Here is a 12280-nt window from a genome sequence, read left to right as displayed (position 1 = left end):
GATAGATAGATAGATGGGGTGGATGGGGATAGATAGATAGATAGATAGATAGATAGATAGATAGGGTGGATGGGGATACATAGATAGATAGATAGATAGATAGATGGGGTGGATGGGGATAGATAGATAGATAGATAGATAGATAGATGGGGTGGATGGGGATAGATAGATAGATGGGGTGGATGGGGATAGATAGATAGATAGATAGATAGATAGATAGATAGATAGATAGATGGGGTGGATGGGGTGGATGGGGATAGATAGATAGATAGATAGATAGATAGATGGGGTGGATGGGGATAGATAGATAGATAGATAGATAGATAGATAGATAGATAGATAGATGGGGTGGATGGGGTGGATGGGGATAGATAGATAGATAGATAGATAGATAGATAGATGGGGTGGATGGGGATAGATAGATAGATAGATAGATAGATAGATAGATAGATAGATAGATGGGGTGGATGGGGTGGATGGGGATAGATAGATAGATAGATAGATAGATAGATAGATGGGGTGGATGGGGTGGATGGGGATAGATAGATAGATAGATAGATAGATAGATAGATAGATGGGGTGGATGGGGTGGATGGGGATAGATAGATAGATAGATAGATAGATAGATAGATAGATAGATAGATAGATAGATGGGGTGGATGGGGATAGATAGATAGATAGATAGATAGATAGATGGGGTGGATGGGGTGGATGGGGATAGATAGATAGATAGATAGATAGATAGATGGGGTGGATGGGGATAGATAGATAGATAGATAGATAGATAGATAGATAGATAGATAGATAGATAGATGGGGTGGATGGGGTGGATGGGGATAGATAGATAGATAGATGGATAGATAGATAGATGGGGTGGATGGGGATAGATAGATAGATAGATAGAGAGATTAGATAGATGTGGATGAAGAGACAGACAGCTGAGAACATTGACACTCCTCTCACTCACAGGTCTCGATATCAGCTGAAGCCAACTTCCCTGTCGCCCCAAAGTGGATCCGTATGAATTTACCCTAGAGGAAGAGAATGTGTGGGGTGTGTCCAGTGGGGGAGGTGGCTGATATATCAAGGACAGCCCCACAGATGCCTCCTAACCCAGACAGAGTCCCACAGATCTGCCCAACACCCCAGACACAGCCCCACAAACCCTCCCTCCCTGTTGTCATCCTACCCATAGGCACCCACTGCAGGGCTGGAGCACCCATGGAAAAAAATTAGTGCACAGCACCCACGGACAACCCCACCGATCAGCTCCTATCCCTCCCAGTGTCTCCCGCCCACTGTGATCAGCTATTCAGGGGCATGCAGGAGGTGCTGGGGGGCGGAGGAGGAGCAGGGGCAGGGCGTGCTCAGGGGAGGGGGCAGAAGAGGGTGGGAAAAGGCAGGGTGGGGTGGAGCTTTGGGGGCAGGGGTGAAGTAGGGGGTGGGGCCTGGGGTGGAGCGGGGGTTGAACCACCTTCAGGGAAAGGAGGAAGCTGGCACCTGTGATCCCAGCCCCACACAGACACCTCTGCCTTCCAGCCTCCCTTTCCCCCAGGTACAGCCCCTGGACACACCCACAGAAACACCCAAACATCTCACCCCCAGCCCCGCCGAGACTCCCCAGATACTCACGAATCGGGACGAGTTGTCATTCCGCAAGGTCTTGGCGTTGCCGAAGGCCTCCAGGGCGGGGTTGGCCTGGATGATTTGATCCTCCAGGGTCCCCTTGAGGGTCAAAACAGAAGGGGGGCGGTTAGAACTGGCTACAGATCCTCCCCACAACTTCCCCATACCACCCTCTGTGGGGCACTGTCACGGGGAAGCTTGCAGCACTGGGAGGTACTGAGCTAACAACATGTGGGGGTCTGCAGCTGGGCAGCATCAGGGCAGAGGTCTCACCTTGTTGGCGCTGGTCCCTTCTTTCTTGCGGTCGCTGATGGCTGCGATGCTGGCAAAGTACTGGATGACCCGCTTGGTGTTCACCGTCTTCCCTGCGCCGGATTCTCCGCTGGGGAGAAAGAAGGAGGCGAGGGAGATGGGGGGTGGCACAGGGGGGCAGGAGGCAGCTGGGGCCTCCAGGGGGACAGTGGGTGGGGTGGGTGGGGGGAAGGTAGGTACTCACGTGATGAGGATGGACTGGTTCTCTCGGTCTGGAAGAGAGAAGAGGGGTTAGCAGGCAGCCGTGGGGGAGTAGGGGGGTGGCAGGGGATGTGAGGGAGATATGGGGTGGCTGGGATTGGCGGGAGGGGGAATGGGTGGGAGGGAGCCAGGACAAGGAGTGGGTAAAGCAGAAGGGGGCATTTGGTCTGGGAGGGTGGATGAGGAAGGGGTACGGGACAAGGAGAGGGTGAGGGGAGTGACTGGAGTGGGAGGTGGGTGGAATTGGGGGGTCAGTTAGGGGGTGGGAAGGATGGGGGGGTAGGAGGGAAGGGAGGTGCCCAGGTGTGTGGGTCAGGAGAGTGATGTCAGGGACAGGGTGGGATGTCGGGGAAACGCACCTCTCAGCTTGTGTTATAGGTGTTCTTGGTGAGGCAGAAGGGGTGTGTGTGTGTTGGGGGGTTAGGGTTATAGTTATGGCTGGGGTATAGTTAAGATTGGGGTTATATTTATGGTTATGGTTAGGGGTATGTGATGCAGCTGGGATTTTCCCTTGTTATGTTGTATGTGAGCCTGAGTCTTACTGTTTTGCATGAATGCTGTGCGTGCCTCAGTTTCCCTGTGTATTGCACCAATGTCTAGGTGGTGGAAATAAGGGTGTGTGACTTTTGCGGGGGTTGCTCCAGCTGCCTGCAGGGATGCTATGGCCGCCCCTTCATAACCTGAGACCTAGGAGGGGGATGTGACCAGGTGACTCTTGGCCCAGAAGTGAGACAAATGCCGGAGGACAAGCAACGGGCAGGGCAGGGCAGGGGCCAGGCAGCTGGAAGCGAGTCGGTCTCGGCTGGCTTGGGGCGCAGGGGGAGGACCAGAGCTGAAAGTCACTGATTTCTGTGCTAACAAGTTCTGCCCTAGGCTGTGTTCTGTCAACTAATAAACCTTCTTCTTCAGATGCATGGAGTGAAAATTACAGATGCAGACGTAAATATACTGACACATGAAGAGAAGGGAGTTACCTCACAAGGGGAGAACCAGTGTTGACAGGGCCAATTCGAAAACTACAATACCCACCTGGGGAAGTGAGGAAACAGATTGACAGAGCGAGAAGGGTACCCAGAAATCACCTACTACAGGACAGGCCTAACTAGGAAAAGAACAGAACGCCACTAGCCGTCACCTTCAGCCCCCAGCTAACACCTCTCCAGCGCATCATCAAGGATCTACAACCTATCCTGAAGGACGACCCATCGCTCTCACAGACCTTGGGAGACAGGCCAGTCCTTGCCTACAGACAGCCCCCCAGCCTGAAGCAAATACTCCCCAGCAACCACATACCACACAACAGAACCACTAACCCAGGAACCAATCCCTGTAGCAAATCTCGTTGCCTTCTCTGTCCCCATATCTACTCTAGTGACCCATCAGAGGACCCCACCACATCAGCCACACCATCAGGGGCTCATTCACCTGCACGTCTACTAATGTGATAGATGCCATCATGTGCCAGCAATGCCCCTCTGCCATGTACCTTGGCCAAACCGGGCAGTCCCTATGTAAAAGCATAAATGGGCACAAATCAGACATCAGGAACGGTAACATACAAAAGCCATTGGGAGAACACTTCAACCTCCCTGGACATTCAATAACAGATTTAAAAGTAACCATCCTTCAACAAAAAAACTTCAAAACAGACTTGAAAGAGAACCAGCAGAACTAAAATTGATTTGCAAATTTAACACCATTAATTGGGGCTTGAACAGGGACTGGGAATGGCTGGCTCACTACAGAAGCAGCTTTGCCTCTCCTGGAATTGACACCTCCGCATCTATTAGTGGGAGTGGACACCATCCACCCTGATCGAATTGGCCCAGTCAGCACTGGTTCTCCCCTTGTGAGGTCACTCCCTTCCCTTCATGTGTCAGTATATTTACGTCTGCATCTGTAATTTTCACTCCATGCATCTGAAGAAGTGGGGTTTTTACCCACGAAAGCTTATGCCCAAATAAATCTGTTAGTCTTTAAGACCGGATTCCTTGTTGTTTTTGTGGATACAGACTAACACGGCTACCCCTGATAATAAACCTTCTGTTTTACTGGCTGGCTGAGAGTCACGTCTGACTGCAGAGTTTGGGGGCAGGACCCTCTGGCTTCCCCAGGACCCTGCCTGGGCGGACTCGCTGTGGGAAGCACACGGAGGGGCAGAGGACGCTGAATGCTCTGAGGTCAGACCCAGGAAGGTGGAAGCCGTGTGAGCTTCTTGTCCTGCAGACAGGCTGCTCCCAGAGAGGAGGCTCCCCCAGAGTCCTGGCTGGCTTAGTAGGGAGCAGTCCCAGAGCATGGCCCTGGTGACTGTGACAACTGGTGGCAGCGGTGGGATAAACTGCACCCCATGGACAGAGCATCCTGCAGTAAGTGACTGGGGAGCAGTAAAACGAAGGGTGATTAGTGAGAGACAGGTGTGCTGGAGGCTCCGGGAGGCGTGGTTCCAGGAGGTGGAGGAGTCTATGGTTTAACCCCGAGAGAGTGGACCCCCGAGAAGGACTGTCGCACTGAAGGGTTCCTCCCGGGGATCATGGGGAGCTGAGAGAAAACGAGTCTGTGAGTCCATGACCACTTGGGAACAGCGGAGTGATGGCCTGTAACCATCTGCTTAAGAAGGACATTGTAGAGGTGTGCAGAGAGGGGGCTGCGCGTTGGAAAGCTCACTAAGGCACAGCTGATTGCTCAGTTGGAAGAGGAGGATCACTCTAAGGAGCCAGTTCCTGACCCACCTGGGGCCACGAGAGAGGCAGGGAGCAGCCGGGTATCCCGGAGACCTGTGTCCCCAACCAGCTGGGGGTCTTCACTGGGTTCCTCGTTGGTGGATCTGAGACGGATGCAATTGGAGCTGAGATCGAAGGAGTCAGAGGACCATGAGAGGCAGGGAAGGAGTGAAGCAGAACAGCAGGAGAGACAGAGGCAGCAGGAACTGGCGAAGTCTGAGCTGAGAGGCAGAAGGACCCATCCAGGGATGAGTCGAGATGGACCCCGGGGGGCCAGTTCCACAGGGAACCTCGACACTAAATTGCTGCCCCAGGTTAAGGAGGGGGAGATATAGATGCCTGTCTCGCGGCCTTTGGGAAGGCTGGCTATTGGAACCAGCCTGGCCCTGCGGAAAGGCTCCATGTCTAGCCCCCTTCCTGGGTCCCAAGGCCATAGAGCTGTTTAGCCAGATGGGCAGGGTGGGCGACTAGCTCCCACTCTCGGCCCCAGCATATTTGTCTGCATGGACCGTCCTGGTCTCAGGCCCCTCGGACCCCAGTGGGAGCGGAAGGTGATGGTCAATGGGGAGACATTCCTGGGGTGGCCAGACCCTGGGACAGAGAGAACTGATGTCAGGCCCCGGGTGGTGCAGCCCCCCAGATGCTGGGGCTGGGTGAGCTGGGTGAAGGTCCTAGGTAGGAAGCTCTTCACCCTGCTTATGGCCCGGAGCCCTGTGCAGACCCAGGAGGGGTGGGGCTGGCTGGTCATTGGGGTTCTCCAGGATATCGGCTGTGAGGTCCTGTTGGGAGATGACTGTGTCTCTTTGGGACAGGATCCAGGCCCGGCTCCGGTAACGGCCGAGGGTCTGAATTTGAATCAGGGAACCAATCGGCTGAGACTGAAGCAGTCAGCATGGCTGGGCAGAGGCGCTGCTAGGCTCAGGATACCTGCCTGCCTGCAACCAGAGCCCTAGGGCTGAATGGGACAGAGAGATGCTCCCCGCCCCCCTGCACACAGGGGAGGTGGCTCACACTGGCTCTGAAATGGTGAGCAAAGCAGCAGGCTCGCTGCTGGCCCTCAATGGGACGGCTGGGGCAAAGCTGAGCCCAGGGGGATCAGAGACCCAGCTGAGTGTGGGGAACCACAGCCAGGGTGGGACAGCTGCCAACCAGGACTGCCTTGTCCAGAGGTGCAAAAGGCCCGGGACAAGGGTAAAGCAGCCTTGAGACACCTGCCTGTCATAGAGGAGCCTTTTCAGAAGGTGGCCCTGGACTGGAGAGGGACGGATGGGAGGGGAAGGCCTCCCCCGATGGAGAATCAGCGGTGGAGCATGGACTGACTTTCCAGGAAAAGCTCGCTGAGCTCATGGGTCCGGGCAGGGAGAACCTAGCCAGGGCCCAAGGGAGGCAGAAGGTCTGGTACGGCCACTCAGCCTGTGGCACTGGGAACCAGGTGAGGGGTCTCATCCCAGTGAGGAAGAATAAGCTGCAAGCTGCCCCGGACGGGCCCTTCGCAGTCATCAAGCAGCTGGATGAGGAGAACGATGTGGTGGACCTGCCCAACTGGGCTCACAGCCACCGAGGGGACCAGGTCAACATGATGGAGCCGTACAGTGACAGGGAGAGGCTGGTGCTGGCCCTGTGTGGCCAGGGGGAGAAGGGGGAAGATCCCCTGGTGAGTCTCTTCCCTGAGACAGGAGCCGGCCCCTTGCTGGAGTCAGTTCCCCTCTCTGACCAGCTAACCCCTGCCCAGCAGACAGAGATCACAGAGATCCTGCAGTTGTACCCACAGCTGTTTTCCAACCGACCTGGGCTCACTAACTGAGCTGACCACTGGGTGGAGACGGGAGCCAGCCCTCCCATCAGGTGTTCCCCATTCAGAGTAACTGGGAACACAGCCCAGGCCCTGGAGGGAGGTCAGAGACATGCTGGCTTTAGGGGTGATCCAGCTATCCACCGGGGCCTCTCCCGTGGTGCTGGTCCCCAGGAAAGACGGGCTGATCCAATTCTGTGTGGCCGATTGGAAGCTCAGTGCCATCACCATGTCTGGTACCTGCCCATACCTAGGCCTGATGAGATCCTAGACAAGTTGGGGGGGACTCAGGGACTCAGTACCCCATGACCAGGGATCTCACCAAAGGCTACTGGCAGGTGCCTTTGGATCCAGACGCCAGCTTGAAACCTGCTTTTGTCACCGCTTTGGGGCTGTACAAATCCCTGGTCCTACTTTTCGGGCACAAGGAGGCTCTGGTCACCCGCCAGTGCCAGATGGATCAGTTACTGAGGGGGATGGAGAGTTTTACCCTAGTGTACATGGATGATATTTGTGTCATTAGCCAGACCTGGGAGGACCATGTGTCCCAGGTGAAGAGGGGCTGAGTCACCTCCAGGATGCAGGGCTGACTGTAAAAGCTAGGACGTGCAAGGTGGGGAGCAGTTGCCTAAAGCCAGAGCCAGCCAAGGTGGGGGTGATCAGAGACTGGCCTGCTCCCAGACTAAGAAACAGACCCAGGCCTTTATTGGGATGGTGGGGCACTTCCGGAGGTTTGTGCCCCACTTTAGCTCTGTGTCAGCTCCCATCACTGAGCTATGCAAGAAGGGGAAGCCAGACAAGCTGGTCTGGACCGGGCAGTGCCAGAGGGCTCTGTGCATGCTGAAGGAGGATCTGGTCACGGGCCCGGTGCTGGGAAACCCAGACTTTCAGAAGCCCTTTATGGTGTTCACCGATGCCCCAGACAAGGGCTGGGTGCGGTCCTGGTGCAGGCCAATGCAAAGGGGGAGAAACACCCCATCATCTCCCTGAGCAGGAAGCTGCTGCCCCGGGCGCAGGACTATGCGGCCACAGAGAAGGAACGCCTGGTCAGGGAGTGAGCTCTTAAAAGGCTGCAGCCGGATCTCTTTGGGTGACGCTTCACTGTGTACACGGACCGCTCGCCCTGCCGTGGCTGCACCAGATGAGAGGGGCCAATGCCAAGCTCCTGAGGTGGAGTCTGTCCTCCCAGGATTTTGACATGGAGGTGCTTTATGTTAAGGGGAGTGCAAATGTTATGGCTGATGCTTTGTCCCGAGAGGGAGGCCTGAACTTCCCCAGGTCACTGGCTAAAGTGACCCTGCTCAGTCCAGTCTCGAAAGGGGGAGGGATGTGACGTAGTGGGGATTGTCCCTTGTTATGTTATATGTGAGCCTATGTGAGTCTTACTGTTTTGCTTGGATGCTGTGTGTGCCTCAGTTTCCCTGTGTATTGCTCCAATGTCTAGGTGATGGGAATAAGGGTGTGTGACTTTTGCGGGGGTTGCTCCAGCTGCCTGCAGGGATGCTCTGGCCGCCCCTTCGTAACCTGAGACCCAGGAGGGGGATGCGACCAGGTGACTCTTGGCCCGGAAGCGAGACAAAGGCCGGAGGAGGAGCAATGGGCAGTACAGGGGCCAGGCAGCTAGAGGCGAGTCACTCTCAGCTGTCTTGGTGCACAGGGGGGAGGGATAGCTCAGTGGTTTGAGCATTGGCCTGCTAAACTCAGGGTTGTGAGTTCAATCCTTGAAGGGGCCATTTGGGATCTGGGCCAAAAATTGGGGATTGGTCCTGCTTTGAGCAGGGGGTTGGACTAGATACCTCCTGAGGTCCCTTCCAACCCTGAGATTCTATGGACTTGTCTGAAAGTCACTGATTTCTGTGCGAACAAGCTCTGTCCTACACTATGTTCCTGTCAACTAATAAACATTCTGTTTTACACTGGCTGAGAGTCACGTCTGACTGCGGAGTGGGGGTGCAGGATCCCACACCAGGTGGACTTGCTGCAGGAAGTGCACGGAGGGGAAGGGGAGGCTGAATGCTCTGAGGTCAGACTCAGGAAGGTGGAAGCTGTGTGAGCTTCTTGCCCTGGAGACAGTCTGCTCCAAAAGAGGAGGCTCCCCTGACTCACTTCATAGGGAGTAGTTCCAGAGCATCGTCTTGGTGACTTTGTGACAGGGTATAGTTAACGATAGGGTTATGGCTGGGGTAGAGTTAAGGTTAGGATTATATTTATGGTTAGGGGTATAGTTAAGGATAGGGTTAGATCCCTACCCGTTAGCATGTTCTGGTAGGCGCTGTCAGAAATGGAGAAGATGTGGGGCGGGGCTTCACTTCTCTTCTTGCCCCTGTAAGCTGCCACCACCTCCGCATTATAGACTGGCAACCACTTGTAGGGATTGACTGTCACGCAGAACAGTCCTGAGTAGGTCTGGAGAGGGGGAACAGGACAGGGGGAAGGATGGAGAGAGAGCCAGAGAGAAGAGTCAGAGCAGCAGGAGAAGGCCCATGGTAAAGAGTTTGAGAACCTACCCTAGACTGAGTGAGAACTGATGGAGAGGGTCAGTTCTATGGAGCAGCCTCCCTCCTCTGTTCTAGAACAGGTGACACCTTCCCTTCTTGATCTAGACTGGGAGATGATGCACTGTCTCTGGTATAGAACTGGACATGATGCCCCTTCCCTGATCTAGAAGCAGAGACACATCCGTCTCCCCAGTCTAGAATGGGAGACAATGCGCCTGCCCCATCTAGAATGGGATAAAACACCCCTTCCCTGATCTAGATCCAGAGACATACCTGTTTCACCAATATAGAACTACAGACAAGCCCCACCCATCAAGAATGGAAGAAAACACTCCTTCCTTTATCTAGATTAGAAGACAATAACCCTCCCCTGATCTAGAACATGAGATGCCAGAAAGGAAGATGATGTCACGTCCTTTGATCTAGAACAGGACTTGATAGATTGGGGGGAAATTATAACAGGAGACAATGCTCACTCTCTGATCTAGAATGGGATCGATGGTCTCTTCTCTGATCTAGATCAGGGGATGACACCACCAGACCCCCAATCTAACAAGGAGCTGGTGATCCCCCGTGGTCTAGAACAGGTTCAAGAACACCCCTCTCATTCTAGAACAGGAGGGAATTCCCCTGATGTAGAATGGCAGATGATGCCACCCTGATCTAGAACAGCAGGCTACTCCCCCTGTTCTAGGAAGGAGATGAATCTCCCCCTGATCTAGAAGACAGCAACTCCCAGAGGGGCATAATGCAGGGTGGAGACCCCAGGAGCTCCCCCACCCTATGGGTACCCCAGCAACGTGGGTGTGGGGGAACGAGGGGACTGCAGGGGACCCCCCAGACTCACGTAGATCATCCAGGCAGCGTATCGCTCCTTGAGGTTGTAAAGCACGGCCGGCTCGTGCAGGAACGTCAGCATGGCCATGTCCTCAATCTTGTCGAACTTTGGCGGGTTCTGCTGGTGAATGTCCGACTCCTTCACCGTCACCGTCTGGGCAGGAAGAGAGAGTCATGGGGGGGGAATGGGGGGTGGTGCTACCTCCACCCAACCGCACCCTGCTGTCCTGCAAGCTGTGGGGTCAGACCAGCACCACCCATCTCTGTTTCTTTGAGCCTCCTCCCCTTATTTGGCCTTTAACCCCTAACCCCTGGTGCCCCACAGCCTGTCCTCCCCTCTAGCCCCTGACTGCAGTCTCTAATATCCCTTGCCCCGTCTTCCCCTTTGACCTCTGACCTCTCACCATCCCTACCCCTAGCCTCCCTTTTGACCTCTGGCTCCTCACTGTCCCTACCTCCCCGACCTCACCCACCTGCCCCCCGACTCCGGTATCCCCAGCCTCACCTTGCGGTTCTCGGTCTCGACGGTCACCTTCCCCGCATCCCGGCTGACGATCTTTCCCTTGACGAACTCCTCCTTCTCGTCGGGCACGAAGCACTCGCTGCGGATGTCGAAGATCCGGGTCTGTGCCTCCAGGCGCTCCTTGTCTGACTTCCGCAGGTAGGGGGCAGCCGCCCCGAACTCGGCCATGTGGGCGTCACCCATGCTGGGAGGGGGGAGGGGGGAGAGAGCCGGGCAGTGAAAGTGCCCCCTCCCCTGGTGGGCTCCCCCCTGCACTGTCAGAGCCCCCAGCAGCTCAGAGATAGGGCCCCCTGCTGCCTCCCCCACTCCCAGCCCTGGGAGCCTCCCTGTGCTGCCAAGGCCCGCCCCATCCTGGGCAGAGCGCCCCCTGCTGCCTCCCCCACTCCCAGCCCTGGGGTCCCGCCTGCCCCACCTAAATCCCCTTCCCCTTCTCTGTGTGTGAGAGACTCACCTAATTAGAGTTTCAGAGGAGAGATTGGAAAGACCTGGGGGGGGAGCGAGAAAGAGATGGGGGGCAGTTTAGAGTCACCTCAAGCCCCCTCTCCAAACCCCCTCCCCATCCTCCCACCCTGCCTCTCCTCCAACCCCCAACAATCCCCCCATCCCAGCCATGCCCCCTCCTGCACCCTGCCTAACCCCCTTCCCACCTCCCGTCCCCCACTCCCTCAAGGCAGTGTCCCTCCCCGCTATCTCCCAGCCCCAGCTACCCACACCCAGAGCCTTCCCTGCCCACCCCCACTCTCCCCCTCTTCCCACCCCATCCTCCCCCTCCCCAGCTCTCCCTCCCCCCACGGGGTGACCTGGCCCCGCATCTCACCAGAGACAGGTGGGGCAGCTGGAGCCCTGATGCGATCTGTGTCACCCGGGGCCCTCCGCCCCCCTTTATAGCTCCTGCTCCCCCCACCCGGCGAGTGACGGGCCAGGAGCCGGTGTGAACGTGCCCATGAATGGAGCGGCTCAGTCCGCAGACCCCCCTCCCCCGCCTCTGTCCCCCCCCTCGGGGCGCATTCCAGAGAGAGGCTGGGAGGGTCCCAGGGGCTGATAAGGAGGGGGGGGGGCTGTCAGAGAGAGGTGGGAGAGAGACAGAAATCTCATCTCCCCTCCCATTGTCCTGCCTCGCCTGTTTCTCCTGCGTATTTTCGTCTTTTTTTGGGGGGGGGGGGTCCTGAAAGATCCGAGTGCTGGAAAGTTTCTCACTCTCTCTCTCTCCCCCACCCCCCTTCTCTGCTCTGCAGGGCTCTGGGCCCACTAGACCCCTTCCAAAGCCAGGGAGGGAACCCAGGAGTCCTGGCTCCCAGCCCGCCCTGCTCTAACCACCAGACCCCACACCCGCCCCAGAGCCGGGGAGAGAACCCAGGAGTCCTGGCTCCCCATCTGGGTGACACAGAAGTCAAGTCAGTCAATTCTGTCTGGTGTTATTATTGTGATAAGAATTAACATCAAAAGGAATAAACCCCTGGTGGTGGTGGGGGTCCCGGGCTGAAAGGCTCAGGGCCGTGTGATCCCAGGGGGCCCCCCAGTCCCCTCACACGCATCACACCGCAGGGCCCTCCTTTGTTTCATTCGGTTCAGTGGCTACGGGCAAAACCTAGTTCCCATTGTATTGATCCCTCCACACCTCATCCCTCCATCCGCCCTGGACCCCTCTGTCTCCCCAGACCCCCCCCATTGCTCCCTTTCTGCCCCTCTCCCAGCTTTCCACCCATCTCCCCCGACGCCCCTCTCTTCACGCGTCCATCCACCTCCCCTCACACCCCTCCAGCTAGCCAGC

The 12280-nt window shown here is 56.3% G+C and overlaps 1 protein-coding gene across 1 annotated transcript in view; it reads right to left on the bottom strand.

The window, feature by feature from the left end:
• The window catches only part of LOC125622173 (myosin-6), a 35505-nt gene extending 24514 nt beyond the window's left edge, over positions 1-10991 (bottom strand). Inside the window, exons 1-8 of the mRNA XM_048819880.2 lie at positions 10961-10991; positions 10492-10693; positions 9997-10140; positions 8901-9057; positions 2123-2150; positions 1900-2008; positions 1633-1725; positions 968-1031 (exon numbers count right to left, since the gene is read on the bottom strand). Coding sequence (XP_048675837.2) covers positions 968-1031; positions 1633-1725; positions 1900-2008; positions 2123-2150; positions 8901-9057; positions 9997-10140; positions 10492-10692 — 796 coding nt within the window. The 5' untranslated portion in view covers position 10693; positions 10961-10991. The remainder of the gene's footprint in view (positions 1-967; positions 1032-1632; positions 1726-1899; positions 2009-2122; positions 2151-8900; positions 9058-9996; positions 10141-10491; positions 10694-10960) is intronic.
• Positions 10992-12280: the final 1289 nt, after the last annotated feature.

This window comes from Caretta caretta, chromosome 13, assembly GCF_965140235.1.
Source record: "Caretta caretta isolate rCarCar2 chromosome 13, rCarCar1.hap1, whole genome shotgun sequence".
NCBI classification, from domain to species: Eukaryota; Metazoa; Chordata; order Testudines; family Cheloniidae; genus Caretta; species Caretta caretta.
Note: the sequence above shows the minus strand (reverse complement) of the source record. Positions and strands in the feature narration are given on the sequence as shown.